This window comes from Vanacampus margaritifer, chromosome 8 (assembly GCF_051991255.1).
Source record: "Vanacampus margaritifer isolate UIUO_Vmar chromosome 8, RoL_Vmar_1.0, whole genome shotgun sequence".
NCBI classification, from domain to species: Eukaryota; Metazoa; Chordata; class Actinopteri; order Syngnathiformes; family Syngnathidae; genus Vanacampus; species Vanacampus margaritifer.
In genome coordinates this window covers 7,463,077-7,489,802 of record NC_135439.1, presented here as the reverse complement: position 1 = coordinate 7,489,802, position 26,726 = coordinate 7,463,077, and the positions used below count along the sequence as shown (strand labels likewise).

Genomic DNA, 26,726 nt, shown 5'->3' with positions numbered 1-26,726 from the left:
ATCGCGAGATTGACCGACTCCCGGGATTACTTTCATAATGCATATACAATTTTGAACATATTCACATACACAAAACATATTGTAGTATGCCGAAACATTGCAGCTTTGCTGAGAATTAAATTTATCGCAACCGCTCAACAGGTATGCTACGTTTCCTTGGCATACGCGTGTCCAACTCAATTCCTTGTTATCCACCAATCACACTCCACTCTCGCACTCAAGTCTCGCGTAGTGTTACTACGGGCACAACTGCTTCTACCAGGTACGTAACAAATCTGTTTACGGTATATCTTAATCGCGATATACTCATATGTCATCATATAGATTCCACGTAATTGTTCTTTGCCACACTCTATTTTCTTCTTTGCACTCTGCTGCTACTTTTATTGTGACGTAACATTCCCAACCGTTGTTAGCCAATGGGAGAGCGAACACTGCATTCTCTCAGCCAATAGAAGCGCGTTTTAACCTTAAAGGTTCTGTAGCGAGGGACGTTTGAAATTAAACAGACGAATCTGGGCTCGTTTGGAACCATCCTTGTTGATATCTCAATTTATTTCATTATTTTGTAAATAGATGAGCGCTAATTGTGTTCGGGTTTCATAAAGCCTGAAGTAAAACCAATCTTGTTTGAACCGCTGGCGTTCACCTTATGTCCTCTGCGGTGGAACAATTGGAACTAGCGAGGTTAGCCGTTGCCAGCGTCGAGCTTTTTGCTGGAGTGGTTCCTCAGCCTCGCCGTGTAATTTAATACACTTTGGTAAGTTTACAGTTTAGCTTTAAAATCTTGTTTGTGAAAGGCAGTCTTGTAAATGTCCTAGTGTGGGACTACAAAATGTTTTTATTTCAACTGTCCGCAAATATAAAGTCGATCGTGTCGCGCGATGTCGGGATTCTTTCCAACAGAGACCTTGCAAACACTGAAAATACAAGACTATTGTTTCTCTCCTCTATCAGACTATGGAGACCGCTGCCAGGCTCAAACTACACGAGCTCATGGTTCAGAGGCCTGAAGCAAAGGTAAGTGGCATTGTCAAGCTAACATGGCCATAAACGACAGTTGAAATTAATATTAAGAGGCACTAAAGAGCAGAGGTGGCCAAAGTAGTCACAATGTACTTATGTGGAAAGACAACAAATACTTGCATTAAAAGGGGCAGTGGTTATTTTGCCGTGAACGGCTCTGATTGGTCAATCGCCGGAGTGATTCTTGGCCTGGCGTCGACGGCTATTTTACAGTTGGTTCACCGTAAATCGGTTATTTTGGCTTGACGTGTATTCTTCTCAAGATGATGCAGAGAAGCATTGATAACTCAATGTACGTAAGTGCCCAATTCGAGTTAAAGAATTATTTACAATGTATGTGTTTATGCTGAGCTGAACCGTAATAAAATGGTTACTCGGAAAGTAGTAATTGCTATTTTTATGGTCGTCACTAAGTGACTACATTCACGCACTACCAGTGCATTCGAATGAGCATCTCATGACTTGTCTTTTTGATTATTCATTGTTTTCATTTCATTCCAGCGAGCTGAGGATGGACCAATGCGTATCCCTGTGTCCTATCAGTCGCATACAGCTTCTAAACCTGCCCTGTCCCAGAAACCACAACGCATTCTTTCAGTGTCCAATGGGCCTCAGCGCTTTATGCAGCCCTTAAGACCCAACAAGTCTGCACCTCACCTTCCCAGTGCCACCAATTCCGCTCAACCTGCTGATCAGAATGTCAAACCTGCTATCCAGCAAAACCAGCCCAGGACGAATGAGCCCAAAGTGAATCTGGGGGTGACGAAACCTGCTGTAGGAGCCACTAGACCAGCCGCGGCCATATCTGCAAGACCCGCAACGGAAACTGCCAAATCTGAGATGCCACAGCGTATGGTCACGTAAAATGTATCATTTTTAGGTGGTGTGCCTTTGCCAAAATACGCACTTTTGTTTTTATCAGACAAGCCGGCCAAGAAAGATTCTGCAGACTCATCATCATCAAAGTATGTCTTTCTGCATTAATATACCATTTGTATTTATTGTCGCTTGTTGAGACTTGTTCTGCTTCTGGGAAGGACCAAGAAGCCGTGGAGCCTGGACAGCTTTGAAATCGGCCGGCCGCTGGGAAAAGGAAAGTTTGGCAACGTCTACCTAGCCAGAGAGCGCAAGACCAAATTCATCCTGGCTCTCAAGGTGCTCTTCAAAAAGCAGCTGGAGAAGGCGGGCGTGGAGCACCAACTGAGGAGAGAAGTGGAGATCCAGTCTCACCTCCGGTAAAAATCAATCAATCAAATGAACAAGCGTGTGCGTATGTGGTCCAACGCAGAGATTAAGAAAAGGGTGGAAAAACAGCTTGCATTTGCGACCGTTATGCTGGCGGTCTCAAGTCCCGCTACTCCATGTGGGTCTGGGACGTATCCCTCGTTATACACGGAGGCTCACTGCTAAGTTTCCCAAATGCTTCTCTGCAGGCACCCCAACATCCTGCGCCTTTACGGCTATTTCCACGACGAGTCCCGTGTGTACCTCATCCTCGAGTACGCCCCCAAGGGTGAGCTCTTCGGTGAGCTGCAGCGCTGTGGATTTTTCACCGAAGATCGCAGTGCCACAGTAAGTTTTTTATTTATTTATTTTTTTTAATATTTGTTTATTGGGGTTGGCGTCCAAGGAGTCCTCCATCTCACGCTGGCGAAAATTCCCGTGCCACTCTAGTACATCATGGAGCTGGCGGACGCCCTGGACTACTGCCACTCGAGGAAGGTGATCCACAGAGACATTAAGCCCGAGAACCTCCTGCTGGGCGCCAACGGGGAGCTGAAGATCGCCGACTTCGGTTGGTCCGTTCACACGCCCTCGTCCAGGTATCCCGTCTTTCTTTTTCTTTATTACCTTTGAGGATGGGCGTGTGCTCTCTTGTGGCCCTTTTACGATCAGGAACAAATGGCATGCATCTCTTACGACTTTATTTTTTATTTTTTAAGTGAGCCGTATTTGTCAATCCTCTCATGTGCTCATTCAGATGCAATATCTGTCAGTAAATTATGTGTATGTTTTATAGGGTTTAATTTTATCTTCCACACAACCAAAAATCTGTTTGTTTGAAGAAATAGTACAATATAAATCAAACAAATGTGACACATTTTAATACAAGTAACATTCATATGATGAGGATTTATGTCTTTATTAGGGCACAACTGACACTATTTATTCTTTTTTTTTTTTTTTTTTTGCATGTGTAGAATTTTGGCAGAAAAAAATAGAGATTACTGATTAATCGGCCGCTTGAAAAAAAAAAAAAAAAAGGATCATGTATAAAATACCCCTCCCGTCCCCCCAATGGATTTCAGTAAGCATCAATTACAGTATATGCGGCTTTTTGTTATTTGTGGTCCCTATTCCCCGCGACTAGTGGGTGCCGGCTTTATAAAAAAAATAATAATAATAAAATAAATTCCCATTTTGGTCCCCTGTATATCACAAAATAAAATTTCCTTAAAATTGCATGAGATAAATGTAAATTTTCTGCTCTCTCTTTTCAACATATTAATAAACTATTGTGCATAAGACACACTGAAAGTAATTAAATAACTCATCTTTATATAAGGCTTTTACAACAGCTGCAGCTGTAATAAACTTCACGCATTCCTTGAAAAGTTGCATAACCACGTACTTTGATTGGAACATTTTCTGGCCACTAGATGTTTTTCATTTGATTTATTTAAAATTCATTTTATTGTGTGATAAATTCATTTTATCAACATGAAAATTGCCGTTAATTTCATGCAATTTTTAGGAAAATCTTATGGTGGGATATATGGGGCTTTTTTATTATTATCTTTATTGGTTTCACTGAAATATTATGTGTCAAAAATATCTGGGGTTTCGGTATCAATGACTACCCAAGAGTTTAGTACTCTTGCTGCTATCTGTCTGGGGGGGAAAAAGTGGTATTGAACATCCCTAATGTGAAGGTGCCATATGATTGACTAAACCACCCCCCCTTCCTTGTGTAGGAGGTCGACTTTGTGCGGAACACTGGATTATTTGCCCCCTGAAATGATCGAAGGAAAGACCCACGACGAGAAGGTGGACCTGTGGAGTCTCGGCGTGCTTTGCTACGAGTTCCTGCTCGGGAAACCACCCTTTGAAACCAAATCTCACGAGGATACATACCGCAGGATATCCAGGGTGAGGCATCAAGTCTGTTGGGGCCTGATGGATGTTTACTCATGTATTTATTTATTTTCCAATCCTTTTTTTTCCTGGTGCAGGTGGAGTACTCGTACCCGGTGCAGTCCAGCGTCAGCACCCTGGCTAAAGATTTGATTTCTCGCCTGCTGAAGCACAACCCTGTGCACAGACTGCCCATTAAAGGGGTTCTTGCTCATCCGTGGGTGGTCCAAAACTCCACCAAGAAACCCAGCACCCACAGCACAGAAGAACCCAGCCAGTGATAAAAATCATTTTCATGCTGATGTTATTGTGACCAGGCGACTTGAGCCACGCTTTTCTCCCGGTTTCCCTTCTTGTAAATGTTTCACTCTTTTTATTCTAATAACTAAGAATTTTATTAGCTTTCCAGATGTTGTTACTTGAAATGAAAAATTGATCCTGCACTTTCTTTCCCTCAGCATCCTCTTGAATTTTTGCTGAGGGTGCTGTTCCGTTTTTGGACAGCAGGGGCCGTCAGTGCATCACTATCGCTAATACGCGTGAGCATTTCTTCCATTGACTTTGCCAGAATTCCCTTTTTATGCTCCAATAAAGTGTTGACACCACTCTCTATATGTATTTCCCCATATTTTGCTTAACATTTGAAAATGTTGACAAAATGAATACCGGTTCATGTCAACGGTCGCGGTATTCGCGTCGCATGCGCAGTAAAAAGTATTTAATGTTTTATGTCGAACGTTTGACTTCCAGTAATTAATATAAACACACGTTTATTATTACAACTCTTGCATTATTCGAACAGGTTATTTACCCTTTCTCCCACGTTTTTTTTTTCATTCTTCTCTTATGCAGACGCCGCTGCACTCAACACGTCGCGCATGAACAGATACGAGCAGAAGGTCTCTTGTATACGCTTGGAGCGCAAAATCTGCTGCTTTTATTTTTTTAAGCGCGTTGGAGGCCAAGGCCTAGTGGAGAACAGGTGTTTAGAGAATTATGTTCTTTGTGATTCCCCCAGTAGTTGGAGGGGATGCAGTGGTTTCGCCCACTACCTTTAAAAAAACTACTCAGGGTTCATGAATGGATTACCTAAATCTGCCTCTCCGAACACACACACAGTGGGGTCAAGTCGTTTGAGCAATTTCCAAGCCCTAAGCGTCATTTTCTGATGTAGGAGGCCAAGGCCAAGTGAGGAACAGGCGTTCACTAAATTGTGTGATGTTTGAGTGCCTGCATGCGCCCCCAAAAATAAAATAACAAGCAATTGAAACGGAGTGAAAATAGTAGGCCTTACGTTCATTATTATTATTGTTTTATTATTCATCCTTTGTGACCCCTTTCACATCACTCAAAGGACTTTTTTAAACTGGAATGCAACTGTTTTTTTAGGTACATTTTCTGGGAGGCGAAGGCCAAACCAAGATTAGGTGTTCACTAAATGACATGCTTTTTTTTTCTTTCTTTTTTTAGGATGAGTGTCGTTTTGACCGCTTTCTCCTTTAGGTCTATATACAGCCAAGGGGAAATAGACTCACTTAATTATGTGCATTGTGTTTTTAAAATTGTCAGATTTATGCCCCCCCCCCCGCTCACCCCACAAATAATTCAATTTACATTTCAAAAAAGAAAGAATGCAACTGCTTTCTACATCATTTTCTGTTCTTTATTACTGAGAAAAAAAAATACATGTTCTGACCGTTTTAGTGTTACATAAGACCACACATGATTTTTTTACAATATAATTTCACTTCTTTTTAATCTGTTATTCTTTAATATTAATTTCCACGATATATGATAACGACTTTGAGATATACATTCCATCTGTTTTGAAACCACAATAATAATAACACACTACACGTACGTTTGTTGTTTTTTCTTTTTTGAAATTACATTTCCACAGGACCCCATTTGATTGCACAGAATGAAAAATGTCCGTATGCACGTTTTCCTCTCTTTCTCTCTCCCTTTTTTTCAATTAAGATTTTTCATACACCGAATTCATCGTTTCGTGTGATAACAGGCCACGTGTTTGGAATGTGATGACAAACAGCATTTGTATGCGCAGAGGGAGGCTTTGTTGAGAGCTGACAATCAGCTATAAAGTAAAAGTGCTAAATTAGCCAATCTATGACTTGTTTATTATTTAAATATCCCCTTCCATGTTGTTTCGTGTGTATGCGTGTGAGTGCGCTAAATATCATACATTCAATGCATAGTTTGAATAGCTGCTTACTGTATAAGGTCCAATCTGTATTTTATTGACTAAAGATGTTACAACTCTGGAGGGGGGAGGAGGGGGGGGGGGGGGCTAGCCGGGACATCACTGAAGCTTTTTTGGTATTTTGACTTTTTTTCATTTTCTGCAAATAAATGCTCCAAATGACGATATTTGGTATTTGGGAGTTATGCTGTCACAAAAGGGAGAAAATAAAAGGACCATATAGAGAAACTGATCATTTTTGCATGTGGTCTCTTTTGTTTTCCAGAGGTGTATGTTTCTGCTGGTTATTGCCATTGTGTTTGGACCTTTTTTTGTCTGTGGATGATTCATCTTATTGCATCTTGCATCAAAGAAATTATTTAATAGCGTCAGTCCAGTAGATTAAGGGGAAGGAGACGAACTATTGTGTTTGTTTTTCATGGGCGTGGACTGCAGGCGCTTTTACGCATGAACAGAAGCGACAAAATGGAGGGCCGGATGTAAGCTATTCTTTTACATTTACAGCATCTTGCTTTAAAGAAACGAATAATAGCGTCAGTCAAGCTGGTTGAGGGGAAACCGTTTTGGTGGGGTTCTTGGATTTACATAGCCAATTTATTAGGCACACCCGCATCAGACTATTGTGATTAACGCAAGGCCTCGTGACAGGAGGGCATTTAGCGGCGTGGTTGCGCAAGACTGGATGGTTGCGAGCGTGCGCGTTTGCGCGTGAACTGAAGCGAGAAAAGGAGGAGGAGGAGCAGGAGGAGGCGGGCCGGAGGGCGCGTCCGCCTCGGAGTCTACTCCTCGATGTTGTACTTGAAGGCCTCCACGAGCCCCTCCATGGAGTGGATGAAGCCGGAGATGCTGCATATTCCGCCGATGACGAAGATGGCCACGTCGAAGAAGACCTGGTGCCACTGCAGCTTCCTCCACAGCAGCTTGAGGTGAAAGAGGCTGGGCAGCAGGAAGCAGAGGCCGGCGCCCGTCAGGCTGCCCGTCAGGCCCATGAGCAGCGCGAAGTGCGGCACGTAGATGGCCATGAGCAGCGTGAAGACCACCAGGCCGCAGCGCAGGCTCAGCCCCCACGACTTGAGGCGCCCGTCGCCCCCGTAGCAGTCCGGGAAGATGGCGCGGCCGCCCTCCTGAAAGAAGCTCTTCTCCAGCACCTCCACGGCGGCGAAGAAAGGCAGCGGGTAGGAGAGCAGCGCCTTGGCCACCAGGAAGAGGTTGACCACGGCGCGGATGCCCTGCGGCAGGTTGTCCGTGATCACCTCCTTGGTGGTGTCGGCCCACGTCAGGTAGGCCACCAGGGCGAAGAGGCCCTTGAGGATGCAGGCGGCGATGTGCGTCCAGTTCATCATGCAGTGGAACTCGCTGGGCTTCTGCATGTTGCCCTCCAGCGACGGCAGGAAGATCTGCGACGTGTAGCTGAACACGATGATGCCGATGGAGATGGGGAACTTCTTGACGTCGATGTAGAACTTGACCTTTTCCCACGCCCACTCCCGCGCCCGCGACAAGCAGAAGGCGATCACCAGCACGTTGATGACGAAGTGGGCCAGCGTGCACAGCAGGCTGAACTTGGACACGGCCTTCAGGTTCTTGAGGAAGGCGCACGGCAGCAGCGCCGCCGTGGCGATGATGGCCCACGACTTCTGCGAGATGGGCATGTTGGGGAAGCTGTTGTACATCAGGTTGCCGCTCACCACCACGTACAGGATGCACGTCATCACCAGCTCGATGATCTGCGCCACGTTGACCACGTGGCCGCCCAGCGACGGGAACCGCGGCGCGCAGCACGCGTTGGCGATGTCCACGTAGGAGTCGCGCACGCGCACCAGCCGCCCGTCCTCGTCTTCCTCGTACAGGCACGAGATCAGGATCTTGCCCGTGTAGCAGCACACCACGGCGGCGAAGATGATCAGGAAGAGGCCCAGGTAGCCCCCGTGCAGGATGGCGTAGGGCAGGCCCAAGACGAACATCCCCTGAGGCGGACACACGTGAGGTGATTTGGGGGCATTTCAGGTCAGCACGTTACCTCCGCCAAGTGAGCTACACTAGATTCAAATCAAAAATATCGACATGTATCTGCATATGACTAATTTGATCCAATAAAGTTTGCGTAAATATTTGGCACCAATTTAAAACAGTGTCAGAATCGGTCTTAAATGAAATGATATCCGCATTGGATCCAGATTGCACAACAGTGGATCTAAAAAGTATAGACACCCATTCAAATACCAGTGATCTAAAAAAAAAAACGATTTTCCACCATTAATGTGACTTATGACTTGCCCATTTATTTATTTTTTTAGAAAAGAAGTAAAACCAACTGGTTGCACAAGTGTGCACACCCTCTTCTAATTGGCTATGTGGATGTGTTCAGAATTAGCAAATCACATTCAAACCCAAGTTAAATGAGACTCTGCACACACATTAAAGTGCCTCTGATTAACCCCAGTTAAAGTTCAGATGTTCTAGTAGGCTTTTTCTGACATTTTTGTCATCATGTAGCACAAGAGGTGGGCATGCAGGACAGATGCCTTAATTGTCTTACAACGAAAAATAAACGTGAAATCTCCTGAACATCATGGACCAATAAAACCAGTGTTGAACTTTTTGCCCATGGGTACAAAAGGTACGTTTGACGCAAACACAATTAAAAGAATTCCATACGGCAGCATCATGCTTTGGGGCTGTTTGCTTCTACTGTAGTTGGGGCCTCAGTCCAGGTGGAGTGAATTATGAACAGTTCCAAGTAAAAAACGAAACAAAAACAAAACCCTTACGTTTGCTAGAAAGGACAAAAAAAAAACGCCAGGAAAGCCTACTAAAACATCTGAATTCCATTTGGGGTTAATCAGATGTGTGCTGACTCCCATGTGACACAAGTTTGAATTCGGTTGGTTTATAGCGCTCAGACTAGCACCAAACACCCGCGTTATATACGTAGTGACATTAGCGGATGACCAAATCAACTCGAATGGGTGAAAAACATGTCATAGTCTAATCAAAGAAAGGATATTTAAAATCCATCTCTGTTGCTACGAGCCTCATCCTGGCTAGCACTAAGCTAGTTTATCTCTCAGGTCAGACCTCCAAATTTTGCAAACTCACTTTCATTTTGTTCCTACTACGTTGTTAGCTGACCCGGCCAAACATTGCCATAACTACTTCCGGTTGTCCACTCCCCATACGGGACGTGCAACCCAAACAATTCGTCTGTGACTGCAAAATGCTATAATGCGTTCTGAGTCGAATAGATACATTTTGATTCTGTGTTCGTTTCCAACGGCCAATTCTCTGCTCTATTCAAATCACCACCGATTTCAGATCTAGCGGGTTAATTCTAACCAAAGCCGTTTCACCAGCTAAGAGGGTGTGCACACTTCTGCAACTGGTGAAACAAGTTTTGAAATTTGTATGTATATCCACTGTAACATGTAAAATACCATTTTACTACCATTTCACATGTGGTGACATTTTTATCTCTGTCAAATCTGAGTTCATGTCAACAAAATCTATGTCCATAGACCAGGATTCATGTGGTTCTAGTCCAGATTGAATTATTTGAATGTCATAAATTTGTGACTTCTCATAGCGTAATTTCAACAAAATGTAAGTGTTATTGTGCGGATCTGATTCTGTCTGGTTACACATCAGACAGAAATTGTTGTTTCCTATATCGCGTTTCTCTTAACCATGTAATTTATTCATCGTTAGATATTTCTGTCAAATTGCAGCCAATTTGAACAACTCCTAATGTGTATGAAGGGTTGCTCATAAGATGTGACTTTGAACCTGTTTTGATCTAGAACTGAACTACATTGATAATTTAAAGTCACTCTTACCTTGACCTATTACCCTAATTTGATCTTTATGCAGGGTCAAAAGCTGCCAAATCAAACCAATCAGGATCCAATCCAGATTTAGCATCTGGCACCAATTCATTAAGTATGTATTATTTGAAAACGGACCAATCAGAAATCAATGCTCAGTTCATACAAAAAGTCACCTTAACGTCAAATCTAATCAGGAATGTATTATTTCAAATGTGCAAATATTTAACATGCTCAGATATTTAGCCAATTTGAACAAAAGGAGTTTGATAAGGTATTATGAAATTGAGTTCATTTCCAGATCTGATCCAGATTGATCATTTGGAAGATATGTCAATTAGAAAGGGAAAATCCCCTTTGTCTTATTGCTTGTATCTCGAGTCTGATTTATATGCAGGGCTGGGCACTGCCAAGATGAGCCCAGTTGAATCAAAATCCGTTTTTAATTTGTCCCATTGCTTATATTTCTGATCAAAAATGTTTGCAAGGTCATCTGCTGCTATAACAAACCCAAATTCATCCAGATCGCATCTGGATGACATATTTGGCCCCAATTTGTCATATGTGACAAATCCCGTGCATTTCACATCAGACATTTTCTTCAGACAAAAGGCTCTCAGACACTTTCCTATCAGCTCTAGTTTATACCAGATTTGATCCAGATTGCGCATGATGTAAATCGGTCAGATCAGATTGTCATATCTTCTTCCAAGTGGTTTATCCAGTCACTTGTGGTTATCCCACCGTGGTGAAGGGTTACATTCTCTTGTGTTCCTGTAATACTAACTGACGCTCGACCCCCCCCCCCATCTTCCTCCGCCTTCCCGTTTGACGTCGCGTGGGTTTTCCACTTGGCTTTGAGCTCGTCCGTCTTCCCTCCCGCCTCCAACGTCACCACGAGTTGAAGGAGACACTTTGTGACGTCAAATACCTCGATAAGGCACGCCGTTTTTTTTTCCTCTTGTCGCAGAGCCTGCGAGCGAGGCGTACTCCCCAGGGGGCGACTTGCTTCGTTCACGCCCACTTTTTTTTTCTTTTTTTTCTTTCTCCCCACTGGGCGCTTGGGTGCGCCACGGACGCGCGTAATTGCGCATGGAACGCATTCGAATAAGATGAAATGCATTGTTACATGCAAGAAAAATGTTGAATTATATTATACTTTATTTACAAAAGGGTTTGAGTCAATATAAAGTGCGTGTTCGTGGAGAATGTGTCATTACATCTCCGTTGTGCCTCATTCTAATAATGAGACGAGCTGCAATCGGACAGATTTGCTTCCAACTCAATGAGGTGCGCGCTCGTACCTGGATAGCGTTGGTGACGTTCCATCCCGCCTCCCAAGCCGTGATCTTGGGTTTGTCCTCGGACAGTTCGTTGTTCGAACCCCCGTCCTTAGAGGAGGAGCGCGACGGCCCGGTGCCGTCCCGCTGGTAGTGGCTGTCGCCATCCAGGCCAGCGTCGCCGCCTTCCCCGCCTCCTCCCTCCGCCGTCGCCGCCTTATCATCGGCGGCCAGGATGTCCATCTGCATGCCCTGTCGGTGGTCGTAGTCCAAGTCGTCGCAGGCGGCGAAGCCCAGCGCCTCCTCGTCGGTGGCGGCCTGGAAGCCCATCCTGGCGAACATGCCGCTGACTTTGGCTTGGGATTTGTTGCTGACGGTCGTGGCCGCGTTGGAGAGTTTATTGGACAGTTTGCTCCGGATTAACGTCGCCATGTTTGCGCTAAATTCCTCCTCTCCTTATCCAATATAAAAAAAAATGAGAGGCTACTTTGGGTGGCGGCGTCCGCTTCGTTGCATCCACAAGACACGAGAGTGGGTGGGTGAGGAGAGGGGGGGAAAGCACTAGTTCTAATTAAGACACCGACGGTTTTTTTCTCCTTTTTTTAGTTGCTATCTCCACTTCTTCCTCAGTGTGCTTCTCCTCAGGTTCATTTCACCTTCAGACGTCGCTGCTCCGCTTCTGCATCCTGCCCCCCCTTCCTCTCCTTCCCTTCTCCTGTCCTCTCCTCTTGATGCTCGACGCCTCCTCGCTGTCTTTTTGGCTCCAGACGCCGTGCGTAAAAGCTTTACGCACGCACCGACCCCCCAAAAAGTGTCTTTGTAAGTAAGGCCTTTATGATATCCTTTTTTTTTGCGCGTGGGGTGGGTGAAAGGTGCGTTCAGGTGCCTTCACTGATGCCAATGCGGTACCGTGGCGCTCAGGGGGGGTGGGCTTGAGTGCCCCCCCCCTTCTCTTCTCCATCCCCTCCCTCCTTTTTTAGTAGATAGAGCCCCGCACCAGGAGAACACGGGAGAGATTTGCTGCATTTCTAGGGGAGGTGCTTGCGGTACCCCTCACCACCCTACACCCGCCCTCACCCCGCTCACCCACTCCCTCCTCACCCCCTCCCGGAGCCACGATCCATAATACTTCAGCCCGACGTCCAATGACATTCCGGCGGCCTCCGATCTCGCCCAAGTTTACGCATATAAAAGGAGGCTGAGATTTGTGCCAAAAGCCAACCTGATTTGGATCACAGCTAAATGTAGGATTTCTTTACGTTTTTCCTGTCTTAAAATCTGACATAAATTTAAAATTTTGCGTCTTTTTAATTTTAATTTGGGCTGGAGCAGATTTTTTTTTAAATTTTAGATAGTAAACTGTAGATTTTTTTTTTGTCATCTTAAAATGGACTATTCTTCGTCCTATTTGATGTTGTTCAAAAATTCTGGTCCATTTCATTTTATTTATTTATTTTTAGAAGAAACGTGTCATTTATTCATTCATCCATTCATCCATCGAGGGATTATCTGCGTGTGTGCGTGCGCGTGTGTGTGCCATTGTGAGGAATGGCGCCGTTCAAGAAAAAGGAGATTTTATTAATGGGGGGAAATGCTGCGGTTTTTTTTTTTAATGGTGTACTTCTTTACATTTCAAAAAGTCTTATTTTCGTTTTGAAATATACACACAGGCCAGTTTTGTTTTTGATTTGTTTAAGAATCCATTTGTTGTTTGCTCTTATTTGCAGAGGTGATTTTAAAGCATCGGATGCTTTACAAAAATATGGTTATGTTTTTTTCCCCCCCGACGCAAATTCTCTCCATGCACACGAGTCGACGCTGCACCATCATCATCATCATCGTCACCATCATCACCCTGCAACAAAGCGGCCTCGCTGCCTTATGTGTAAAAGCTTCCAATGGAATGCAATGCCGCTGCAAAAGAAAAATATATATATAATAGATGTACATCGTGTTAAGGGCAGGACATATTTAAAATCCCCCTCCTAAAATAAATTTTAAAAAGGGCGTAATTATTAGCCTATGCAGGCCTATATTTTTAAGAATAGGCTATAACTCAAACACTCGGAAAAAAAAATAACTAAACGCATTTAACTAAAATAAAAAATAAGAAATTAGCAACAAAACACACTCATGACAAGATGACTTTTTTCGTTGTGCTCCCCTTATCCTTAAAACGTATTAATTAAATCTCTCAAAATGAGCACACACACACACACGCGCGCGTGGGAACGTCAAAGATTGTCCTGCGTGGAAGAGTTAACGAAGGAGGCTCTTATCAGCAGCACGCAGCCTCTGGTCTGCAGGATGAAGGTTCGTGTGTGTGTGTGTGTGTGTGTGTGTGTGTGTGTGTGTGTGTGTGTGTGTGTGTGTGTGTGTGTGTGTGTGTGTGCGTGTGTGTGTGCGTGTGCGTGCGCGTGTGCGTGCGCGCCATCTCCCACAGAATCAAAACGCTCGCAAGGACGCCAGTCATCATCTGATAAATTTGCGTCTTCATTTAACACACACTCGACAACTCCCGCCAAATACGAGCGTTATAATAAAATGTTCATGTCAGAACGAACAGAGAGCAAAGAGGAGGAAAGTGATTTTTTTCTTCTTCACTTGATCGCCCACAGGGAGAGTCACGACGATAGTGGGTGGCGGGAGCGACATTATAGGGGGCGGGGCCAAGTCTTCTCGGGATTCACGTCAACGTCCGACCAATCAAAGTTGTTCATTCGCTTCAGCGCCAATTTAGGAAAAGATGGAACTAAATCGTGCCTCCCCCATAAGCCCACATACATTCATGAATCAAATGGTAAGACTGGTTAAAATATTCCTCAGCTTAATTATTCAAACTTGAGTTGCATACAAGTCATACTGCGCATGCTCTTTATTTGGTCTCTTCCTACGGCAGGCCCCAAGGGACAAAGCACACGAGACTTTTGTCATACGGACTTTAAAAAATTGTTTTCCCATGAAAAATAATGTACAGTAGTTAAAAAAGTATATTACATTTGACAAACCGAATAATGTCTCACTCAAATTAAATTTAAATGCACAATTAATTCACATCTGTCAAACCAATGCTGTACACAAGGAATTAAAAGGCTTACAGACCAGATGAGGAATAACCTTAACCTAACCTATGAGAAGGACCAACTTTTATTTTTCTTGCAATGCCACCGCAGCACGTATAGGTGTAAAATAGCAGTGAAGTTTGACACCCCCCATCACACCCCCTCGCACCCCATCCCTTATTTTGGCATTTAAGCCCCCCCCCCCACCCCCCTTTCTCTTCTTCCTTCCACAGTGTCACTGCAGCACTATTTCACCCCCCACCAAACGCTCAGCCACCCCTCCTTTTCACATTACACACATGGGTGAGCTGGCGCAGGGTACAACCCCCTCATCATCATCATCGCCATCATCATCACCCTCACACACTCACTCACACACACACACGCCTGTGAGCAAGTTCCTTGTGTGCACTAGTCAAAAACGTCGAACACAAAGAGAATGAAAGGACGCAATTATATGGAAAGCCATTTGAGCATTTATTCGATACCCTTCATCAGGTCCACATGCACAGTTTGTCCTTACTAAGCACACTAGGAGAATGATTGCGTCTTATTCGCCATGCTCCTTTTGAGTGTTTTCATTTTGTATTTAGGTTGGTTCCATTTCAGTATTTGTTGTGTTATTTGTTTTATTGAATGAGTGTTTCCCCCAAATCAAACCTTTTTCAATGCATGTGAACTTGATAAAAACGTATTTTAGTGAGCTAATATAATGATTTTATTTTACTCTTCCTGTATGTGTGTGCATCATGGATGGACGGACGACAGAGAAAAGGCCCTCTGAGGGGGAGAATGAGCACACATCAGGCTAATCAGAGGTGCTGGCTGCAGTCCATTATGAGCATTTGCATGACAATAACAAGTAAAACGCCGGGTTGTGTGTCAAAAGCGTCATGCTGTCATCCTTACACACAGAGCAAACACATGTCATAAAATGTATGGGAAAATATGTTTATTGCTTTGTATTTTTGAGCGCACACATAGTGTTAGTGTGACAAATAAATCCAGGTGGTCCGCGGTGGGGGGAAAAAAACACTAACAGCCTTTTCATTAGCCTCTAATGCGTCTATTTAATGGCTTATTATGGCCTCCCAAGGGAGGTCGTCCTCCGGGAGCCCTCTGTGGACGTGCTGCATTGTCTTATCCGCAGATCGATATAGATGGAATAGAGCAATCTCATCCCGTTTTAGCTTAGCTTAGTTTAGTCTACTTTAGCTTGGTTGATGTGAGCTCATCTTCTCATACGGCGCTATGTCGACTCATACCTTGCATTGTCTTCTATTGTACTGTACATTGACAGACACCATATTTTGTTAGCTAAACGTAGCACGATTTAGCCTAGCTTGGATGAGGTGAGCTCATCTTATCATATTGTCACCCTTTTGTCATTCTTTGACCCAAAAATATTTTTTTCCTCATCATTCTGGCCACCTAGGCTAAAATCGGCTACATCTTTAGGTAAACTGATCATTCATTTGTACCCCTGAAATTGAATGACTAATAGATGTAATATAGTCAGTATTTGGTTCAGTTTTTTGTGTTTTATGAAAAAAAACAAAAAATGATAACTTGGGCCATTATTTTTAGGAAGACGCTTTCATGTTGTACAATGACAGCCACTGTATTTATCAGCTAAGGCTTAGCTTAGCTAAAAAATAGTTTGGCTTAGATTAGCTCGGTTGATGAGCTCATGGTGACACTCTCACGTGCCAATGTTAGTTTAGCATTGGCTAAAGTGAGGTCATCTTTTCATGTCAACTGTGTGGTACCTTATCTTGTCTTATATGATTGTACTGTACGACACTTAGCATGGCTGAGCTGATCTCATCTCGTCATATCAAATAGTTAGTTAGTCATATTTTCTTAGTTTAGCTCGTTTTAGCTTAGCATAGTTTAGCTTAGCCTGGTTGAGGGTAGCTGATAATATTGTATCGTAATTGTTCTTACTTAACTCTAGATATACAGACATTATTACGGTATCTTACTATATCTTTTCATAGTTTAGCTCTGCTGTGGTGAGATAATCCTGTTATTAGCTTGACTAGGAGGATCTAGTTTGATCTAGTTGTTGTTGTATCATTCCTTGCCTGATATGATACTTCTGGTATTACCTTAGATACTTTTTTTGGCTTAATGTTAGCACTTGAGCCTGTCTTTGACATACTCTTTCCGTGAAACAATCGTTGAAAGTGTCAAGCATATGTGTGCGTATTTACTCTCATGTCGTGTTTTGCTATGGCCAAGCACTCCCCAGACGCCGTTTTGCTGTTAACCCGCGTTGACTCGGGCCCTCTCCATCAAGTGTTGGACCCGTTCCTCGGGGTTCAGGCTCCCGCTGTGACACATTAACATTGTAATTGGCTTTTTTTGCGGCACAATAAACGGAGACGCTCCTATGGGACCTGCAGGGGCCCGCGGCAAGCGCACAAGCTACGTCAGACATTTTTCACACAGCCTGCGCTGCGTGTCATTGACAACACACATGCAATGTTTTGCTGGATGACACTCTGGAAAGTCATTTGTTATTTTGGATTTTTTCCCACCTCAATATACTGCAACTAGAAGTGAGAAATAAAACATAACAAAAAAAAATAAGCATGAGTGATAGAAAAAAAGAGAGAGTCTATTACAGGTCTGTATTTGTGTACTTTAGTCAAAATGGAAGCCACAAATAGTACACATTAGACTGTGTGATTCGTCCCAGCCAATAACTGACAAGAGCAAATAAATACTACTACACGTACCTCATTAAAGAATAAAAAATATTGCTATAGCATCATAAACATGATCATAATACAGTAACCCCCAAATCCCACACAATAAGTGAAATCCCCAATGTAGGAATGACCCTTGGTTTATTTTTATACCATTTATTGGCACTCAATTCTTAAAGTTTTCAACATACAAATAAAACACACATTTAAACATATACATAATTAGTTTTCAACAAAAACTAGGGTTGTGCAGATGACTTCCAGGGTCTCGTTGTTATCTTCTTCTTCTTTCAAGTTTACACTGCCTTAAAGTAAGTTGTAGCCACCATCTAGTGGTCAAGAATGGAATTACACCAAGTATAGACAAGATCAAGCGCAACATAAGAGATATGCCATCTAATTTATTACGATATATCAAATGTTCTTCCAGCAGGTGCGGAACCCCGGGTATGAGGTCCTTATGTTTGATCCCCCATTTCATACAATTTCATACAATTGTAAAAACAAATACATTACCATTCATAATCTACTGTATAAAGTACAATTGTTTACCGTTTCAATGCAAATAACCAATGAGCCCCGCACATGCTACATCATCACGGACACAGTACCTGTATTTAAATAGGGCTGGTGTCATGAGGAGTCGATAACGGCTGAGAGTTGTCACCCTTTAGTTGTCATGAAAGTTTAATGACATCATGTCTGCTCTCGCTGGGATTGTCTGACGTGAGCGACACTGTGTTTGACCTTTCACATTGACTTGATTGACTACAAGCAACACAAAAGGCCTCTGAATATGCTCAGAATATACCGTAATAGCTGTTATCATAACAATAATAATTTGTTTGGGATTGTTACAATATTCAATAGTTTACCAACTGCATGTGTAAAACAAACAAACAAATAACATCATTAGCTGCATTAAGGTGAGGTAAATGGAATCCATTTTTAAAGTTACCAAATATAGTTCTTTATTCATCATGCGCAAAAATGTATGTTCATGTACTAATATTTGTGATATTGGTAAATGTACCCAAAAATTATTTAAATGTTATTAAAAATAACTATTATATATTGTGCTTAACAAATACTAGTTTTAGATGCATTGTTTCAGGGCAATCAAGTGCTTTACAGTGGATGCTTTCAATTTCAGGGGAACTCCCGTGATGTTTGAACTTTTTCAATAGGAATGCAAAGTTTGAATTTATTTGGGGGAGGCAAAACTGTGAATTTAGAGTATTTGTGGATGATAATAGTATTATTATATTTGAGGGTTAAAACTTAAAGAGCTTGTATTGTACATACTGAAACATTAACACATTAAAAAAAATGCTGTTCATTCAATTTAGGGCTAAAAGCTGACAACCGTGTTGCTGCAATACATTCGTTAAGCGCTGTACTTTATGTCTTACCTTATTCAAATGTATAGTTTGTAGGCTTCCTTTTAGTTTTTTTTATATTCATAGAAAAGCCTCCATTTCCTGTTCTTCATTGAAATGCACATCTTGTCTGCAATTGACAACATTCACAACCTGCTGAAAGCCTTTTTTCCCCCTTTCTTTCTTTCGGTGGCTTCCCTGTGATGTGAAACACTTTGATTTAATTGCGTGGAGAACACGGGCCATAATGCATGTAGCTTGATGAATAAATACATCCCCAAAAAGCAACATGGACTCTTTTGAAAAGCCCTCCCCCATGGTCGAAGTGTGCGGCCACTTTGGGCTGCTATTAACTGCGATTGTCGAGAGCAGGCGAGCGAGGTGGGGTGGAGGGACGAAAGCTATTATCATGAGCTCTCAAACAGCATGTACACACTCACGCTGCAACACACACGCACGAGAACGTAGACACCAGGAGAGAAGATGTTACTATTGATTTGGGAACTGATGTGCGAGACGTCGCGCGAGCCACAGGACAAAGGATGCTTTTTTTTTCCCCCCCAGAATGGCTTTGCAACACCTGCACAATGACTGCTTTGTTTTTTTTAGGCAGCAGATCAATACGATGACGGCAGGCAAGTAAATTGAACTCACTTCAAAACAAGAGTGAACTATTTATCCCCTCCAAAAAAAAGAAAAAAAAAGAGAGGCTTCAACTGTTTAATAGCGCAAAAATGCTATTGACATGCTAACGTTAGCATCGATAGTTGTGGTTTTAGAAACATTAAATCATGATGAACAAACCGTTTAATTATTTGTCAACATGTTATTAGTACTCTATGTTCAGAGGTGGCAAATCCAGGTCCAGAAAGTAAAACCTTGCCACAGTTTGGCTTTCGCCCCTAGGGTTAGCTAGCTAGCTAGCACTAACAGCAATAGCTAGCAGGTAAACAAGCCCCATGGGTGCTAGCTAGCAACCTAGAAGGTAAATAAGCACTGTGGGAGCTAGCTAGGGAGCTAGTAACTAGCACCTGAGGCTAAAGCCAAACTGTGGCAGGGTTATTACTTTCTGGACCTGGATTTGACACCTCTGTCTATGTTTTTATAAAGCATAATATTATACAGGTACAAAATTTGAACAAACATTTATTTATTTTTGCTGCAACCCATTAATGGCATTTCCATTCAAATGGAGAAAATTTCTTGAGATACACGTTCTGTGAGTTAACAAATTAAACTTGTATCTCAAGGCATCACTGTACTTCCTTCATGTTTTATGAGCTTTTGCAAAACTCCCTTAAAGGAAACACGCATTTCCCCCCCCCCCCTCCACAAATTGAAACACTCAGAAATAGTGGGCTAACTCAATTTTTGTCATTTTACAGAATAGTGATTAAACATGACACAACTTACTTTAATAACACTTATTTATTAATTGTAAATTAATAAATTTATGTATTTTAGGTAATGAAGAAGTGAAGTTTAATAGTGGTCTTAGTCCCAAAGTACACCCCAACCCAAATCCCACGGCGAGTCTTCTACATTGACAGAGCAGAGGTGACAAGTGAGTGGTCAATAGTGAGCCGGTGGCGTGCCGCGTCTCTGGGGTGCGCTTGTAACACCTCTCTCATACAACCTTGTCAATATTCTCAACTTTTTGTCACTCAGCCCAACATGCGCCCTGAGGCCGCCTCGCTGCATGGCCACACTTCTTACACTGATTGCTTTCTCTCTGCTCTTTATGCTGGAACACAAGAAATGCGGGCCACACACACACACAAATGCACACACTGGACAAATACCTTTGGTAGGCTGTTGAATTGATATTCTAAGGTTTGTCTTATTTTTGGTCCCCATGACATGACGTCTGAACAGACGCACACACATTTGTAACTTATTTTTTTCATATGTAAAATGTGTTGCAAATACAATGTGGAAAAATTATTATATTGATGTTTTATTTTTTATTTTTTTGAGCTATTTCCTCATGGAGCTGAACACAAACAATCGTTGTCTGGCTTTCACTGTAAACAAAAAACAACATAAAAAGCAGCTAACATAAATTTCCAATCAGCTTTCCACATTTGGCTTTTGACAGCAAATGACAAATGACAGGCAATTCAAAAAGACTACATTTGGACTAGAAATGAAAAAAAAAAATTCTTATACATCGCCAGTGGAAATGGTGTAGATACAGTATATGAAAAGAGATAAAGATCTTCCTGGTTACGGAAAGAGTGTAAATGACGAGGCTCCTCTTACGACTTGCCTTTGAAAACAAGTCAATACGTGTGTGCTTGTAGCTATCAGATGCTAATAATTCACAGTCTCTTATCGCCTTCTCCGCATTGTGCCAATTGTTTCACGCGCCTCAGATGGAATCAACCACTGTTGCTTGCTGGAGATAAACAGCCAGCAATATTATACACTTCCATATCTAAACCTCTGTTCAAGTTACACGCATTCACACAAACATCCTTCATGGATGCAGCGAGAAATCAGATTCAAATGTGAGCTGCCACTAAACTTGCCTCGTAACAGTCAGTTATGAAATGTGTTATGAAATACTTTTCCTATTTTTGTGTTGATGTCAATATAAATGATGTTCATTCGTTGACAATATGAAAACATTTCCAAACAGTTCTTTATTGAGCTAAGATAAACTGAGCTAAACTACGCTTCACCAGCCAATACCGAACAAATTTAACTTTTAAAATTTTATTGACAATAAGACCATGTCTGAACTAAACTACGCTAAAGTAATCATAACTGAGCTAACATAAAATTAGCTTGGTACGTGATGCAAATCTAAGCTGAATCGAGCTGGCAGCTAAAACTTAAACAAACTAGGTTAAAATAGCTTAAGCTAAGAAAAGTCAGACCAAGCTGAGCTAAGTTAAGATCATCAAAGAAAAGCTAAAATAAACTAAGATAAAATAGCCTAAGAAAAGTCAAAATTTAAACTAAGCTAAGGCAAAATAAGATCATGAAAGCTAAGATAAATTAAGATAATAAATAAATAAATAAGGAAACTCAAAAGTTCAACTAAGCTAAAGAAAAAATACTAAACATAATAAATATTCTAAGATAAACTGAAACAAACTCATCAAATAAAAGTTGCGTTGGATTAAAGTCAATTTAGCTCATCAAAGAAAACTTTGAAAGCTAAACTAAGATAAAATATTCTAAATATAGCAAAGATATATTAATTAGAATAAAATATTAAATAAGAACGCTAACTAGCTAGGCTTATTAAAGAAAAGTTCAACTAAGCTACAGCTGGGATAATCACATCAAAGTTAAGATAAAATAAACTGAGCTAAAGTTAAGTCAATAAATTTATTTCTATAGCTAGCTAAAAAATAACAACAACAAAAAAAACACACGTAAAGACAAGTTTGATATTAAGAACTAAGGTACGCTAAAATAACCCGAACTACAAAAAGTTAAACTCAGCTAAACTAAGACAATCACAGATAATTTAAGATAAACTAAAATAAGATCAGCAAAGAGAAGTTGTACCAAAATAAACTGAGTTTAGCAACCTAATCTAAGGCAAAATCAAGTGCAAGGCTAAGTGAAAATAAGATTACCAAAAAAAAGTTACTGTCAACTAAGTTAAAATAAATGAAGATAATCAAGGAAAAATTAAAATAAGCAAAAATAAAATAATCTTATCAAAGAACTCAAAATCAGCTAAACTGAGCTCATCTCAAACAAGTTCAACTAAACTAATACAAATATATATTTTTTTAAATCAAAGACAAATGTCATTCATCTCACATTCACAAAACTCAGATTCTTCTACCATGCAATGGATGCTTTTATTGTGGCTGACGTTCACTCTCTTCATCTCCTCCTTCCTGATCTGACCTAAATCTTCTCCTCCTCTTCCTCTTTGGTGATGGCAATCACACACGCCTAAGCGCTGATAATCACTGCACGACACACACACACGCACACACACACTTTATCTGCCGTCACAGCTGCAATTCATTGTGAACCGGTGAATGAGTGGTGGAGAGAGGCCGGGGGGGGGGCCCGGGTGTTGGTTTTGCGACGGGGTGTCGTGCGTATTAATAGCAGCCCCTCACTCTCCCTTTCCTTCCATCCACTTTTCTCCAGCTGCCGTCTGAATTGAAGAACATCTCAACATGTCCACTCTGAACGGACTGAACAGCAGCTGGAAAAGAAGAGGGAACAAACGAGCTGGCTCCAAAAGTGTCCATCTTTCAGGACATCCAAGTGGATTGGAATGACTTCCCTTTAAGACAAAAACGGAAGTGAGTCATGTCATGTAAAAAGCGCCCGCAATCATGAAAAAAGACTATTTGGGCTGCCATTTAGCAGCAATTGGCTTTACTTTTAAATTCAAACACACTGACATGCATTTTATATAATTGAATTTAAGAATAATTGTTAAATATAAAATATATTTATATATTTAATAATGAAAATGAAAATAATAATAATAATATATGAAATATAGAAATGTAATAATTGTTGAAATGCAGTTTTTAATGCCTTCCAATAATGTTAAATAAAAAAAATTAGGAATAAAATAAATTGTCAGCCCTACCCTACTTTACTGCAATATATGTCATAATGGAGATTTTGCTAGAACCAATATACTAATATCATTCACCACGTCATGGACTTGTACATATAGCAACACCCACCTTAGTATGTTGTGTAATTGCTTGTGATATGTGTAGGCACTGTACCCCCCCCCCCTCCCCTCCCCGCCCCCTTTGAGGGTCCGGGGTGGGCACTGAGCTCCAGTGTGGTGGGACTTGATGTTGATGTTCGCGCTTCGCTGAGTCTCTTTGTGCAAGCTGCCATTCATCATGCGTCCTCATTGGCCTACATAAGCAGAGTATCAAACTATACAGAATTAGCACAAATATTACTACTGTAAGTAAGATTTATGTTCATTTTGTTAAAATATATATTTATGTTTCTAGAATTTTTATTTACACATTTGTGTATATTTTTAGTAGCTAAATTGACGTGTTGATTGTGCTATTCTCATTCACTCGCGTTTAGCGTTTGCTAGCTCCTGATTGGTTGGCGTTGGTCAGCTGATTATCAGGAAGCGTCGTCGCTGTCGCCTGCGTGTGTAACGAGAAAACCGCGTTGTTCCAGAACAAATCCGTCTCCATCCTGCTTTCTCATCTTATAAAGAGTGTTCCAGTAACCACCAACGAACCCTCACGTGACACTACATTCTAATACCAAGCCTATCAAAGCCTAAATATGAACACAGTAGTTGGCTTTGTGATTGTTGAGCTGAACAGCCCCCCCCCCCCGCAACCCCACCCCCACCCCCACAATAATGCGCCAAGCTGTATAATTCCTGCTATTACAGAAAATTGCCTCCAATTTGTTGCCATGGTGATTGTTGCTCGCTCTTTTTTTAAGCTTTGTGCTTCCTCGCAGGTTTGAGTGAGAGCACACAGCACTCAGCATGCGTGTGCGCGCGTGTGTCAATAGGCTGCAAGGCAGTCACCTGGTAATAGTGAACGTAACCACAGGCCCTATTCCGAGATAGTTGCCATGGTGACAATAATTGGGTGGCAGAGCAACACAATCCTGTCAGCGTCTTTATTCACTCTCAAATGCCCCCAGAACAAAAAATTAATATTGTTTTAAATTATATTAGCATTTTATTAGAGTACATAAATACGTAAATAACAATAATAAATGAGTTGATATAAGTTTTTAAAGTAGAAAAAACCCTAAACATAAACAGCTCAAGTTGCAGCATTTGAATGGATTTGTATGATCATTTAACATTCAAATTAAAACAATATTAATTTGAAAATTTACTTTGTCTTATGGCTTCTCAAAATAAAATTTCATAACAATGAAAAAAAATCCACGAGTGTTTTTGTCTCTCTTGCTCATCTCGCTGTCATCATCATCATCATCGTCATCATCATCATCATTCTGTGACACACACACACACACACACCCTTTGCATGCGTGCTTGCTGCCCTCCAGCATGGAGCTGTCATGTCCACTTGTCTTTTTGTGCGGACAGGGAAGCCCAGCTTGGAGGCGACCATGCAGCGTGGGAGTTTCTACACATGCGGGAAACGGCGCCACAGCCACCTCCTCCAAATGTGCACATTCGGGTCAGAGTGTCAAAGAAGGGTTTCAAAGGACAATATTAGTGCATGTTAGGGGGTTTGCATATTGTAACAATCCGCAGTGCGGCACCGCGCCACAGGGTGGCGCCGCCTTGTTTTTGTTGCGCCTATGGCAGCACTTTTTCCTTTTGGCCGTCAATATATTTGATGCCGTGGACGCGTACGCGTATCGTGACGCGCGGTAACGTCGAGAAGCCCACTGTTTTTGTTTTCCAATTCCCATTCCGTTAATATTGATCTGATATTGATACTGACTCGGTATCAATGCTATCGCTATTTGGATCGATTTGTCCACCACTAATCAAATGTCAAAATATTTTCCGATTACAAATGTGCTCGTAATTTGAAATGAAGACTAATCCAGCGCGTGAGTGGATAGAGGCGGGTTATCAGCAGAGGAAGCAGCCTCCTTTAAACACATTTGCCGCTGATGGCTATTGAAAAGATAAACTCACCTTTTCACGCAATCGTTTTATCTTTAATTACGTGTGTCACTGAGGAGACTTTTTATATGGAAATGCGACGATATTAAACATCACACGCTCACATGTATTGTGCTTTTTTTACGTCTGCTAGGAAATAAGCGTGGCCATTTGAATATGTTTGATGTTCCTTTCACATTATTCACCATTCTGGAGCACTGATAGCGCTCTCTTCATTACGCGCTTCATTAATTCCAATCATAATTGATTCCAGACCCGAGTGTGCGTGTGTGCGTGTGTCAGCAGTGAGACACAAATATGCACTAAAGATGTTAAAAAATAAATCAAGTGAATGAGAGTGTGAATTGACACAACAACAGATGCTGGGATAGTAAAAAACAAAACAACAATCAAAAATGTTGCGTTCTGTGTTGCTAGGCGACGAGCCTGGCTGGATGGCCGAGATAAACGCGGGGATGCACGCCCCCCGGTGGGGTGATTTGGGGGCGGGGGGGGGGGGTGGCAACAAGGAGAGAGGAGATAGTGGAGAAAGACGGAAGGAGGGAAAGGGAAGGGGGAGGAGTCATGCGACATTACTGATAAGATTTGTAAACATCTTTTGTTTTTGTTTTTCTGAATGCGACGTTTGTGTTTAAAATGCTGGAAACGGGAATACTTCCACTTTAAATGAATGAAGTCAGCAGACAAGCTTTCGTCTTCAGTTTACAACCACTTTGTGTTGCTCATTAGCGCCAACAACAGGACTGGAGGGGAACACTATTGACAGCAATTCACAGGATTTAAATTTTTTTTTTTTTTTAGAGATCTACAACCACCAACACATTTATTGTTTTTCCTCAAAACTTTCTTTCGTTTTTGGGGGGAAGCCAATCCCCATTTTTCATGGAAAACATTTATTGGCGGTGTATCCCCTTTTTTTTTCATGATTTTTGGGGATAAAAAAAAATCCTATTAAATTTTTAATGACATTACAGTCATTATGTAAGTTTGTGCTATTCGAGGGATGGCCACTGTTATCATGTAACATGACCACCTTTATTTCCTTTTTTATTATCGTAAAAATGCATCTGAAATCTGAAAAAATACAACTAGTCTCACTTTATAAGAAAAATATATAAATATATATAAAAAGAGGAAATTAAAAAAAATAATAATAATAAAAACTATTCTCATAGTATGTATTTTGGTCAAAAATAAACATTGCCAATTTTATTCCAATCAAAATAAGTTATTTTTTGTTTCTAAATAGAAAAACTAAACAACACTGTTTTAAGACAAGTATTTATTTTTTTATTTATTTTTAACGAAGTGGTTCCTGTTCTACGTGTGCGTCAGCGCGTCTTGATTGGTCGTTAATGGGCGGCAGCAGCCTGATTGTGGAGGGAGCGGGTGGGGGGCATTTTTTCGGGGGTGGGAGGTTATGGTAAGAGAAGATGGCCAGCGGCTCATACAAGGCTGCTGATTGCTTTTCATCCCCCGATTACAGTCATTTG

The 26,726-nt window shown here is 41.7% G+C and overlaps 2 protein-coding genes and 1 long non-coding RNA gene across 3 annotated transcripts; 2 read left to right on the top strand and 1 right to left on the bottom strand.

Moving 5' to 3' along the window:
- The first annotated feature begins 464 nt into the window (after nucleotides 1-464).
- aurka (aurora kinase A) lies at nucleotides 465-4,766 on the top strand. Its single transcript, XM_077572340.1, has 9 exons — nucleotides 465-760; nucleotides 958-1,020; nucleotides 1,528-1,876; nucleotides 1,949-1,991; nucleotides 2,064-2,261; nucleotides 2,460-2,598; nucleotides 2,701-2,849; nucleotides 4,002-4,176; nucleotides 4,260-4,766. The coding sequence occupies exons 2-9, from the start codon at nucleotides 961-963 to the stop codon at nucleotides 4,440-4,442; spliced, it is 1,296 nt and encodes a 431-aa protein (XP_077428466.1). The 5' UTR covers nucleotides 465-760; nucleotides 958-960; the 3' UTR covers nucleotides 4,443-4,766.
- A 1,044-nt stretch (nucleotides 4,767-5,810) lies between these two features.
- Nucleotides 5,811-12,455, bottom strand: slc32a1 (solute carrier family 32 member 1). The gene is made up of 2 exons (XM_077574127.1): nucleotides 11,508-12,455; nucleotides 5,811-8,349 (listed from the first exon to the last, which is right to left on the bottom strand). Exons 1-2 carry the CDS (start codon nucleotides 11,913-11,915, stop codon nucleotides 7,162-7,164), a joined length of 1,596 nt encoding a protein of 531 aa, XP_077430253.1. The 5' UTR covers nucleotides 11,916-12,455; the 3' UTR covers nucleotides 5,811-7,161.
- A 6,561-nt stretch (nucleotides 12,456-19,016) lies between these two features.
- Nucleotides 19,017-25,245, top strand: LOC144056789 (uncharacterized). The gene is made up of 3 exons (XR_013295118.1): nucleotides 19,017-19,273; nucleotides 22,764-22,921; nucleotides 24,682-25,245. It is a non-coding gene; the product is annotated as an uncharacterized LOC144056789 (long non-coding RNA).
- Nucleotides 25,246-26,726: the final 1,481 nt, after the last annotated feature.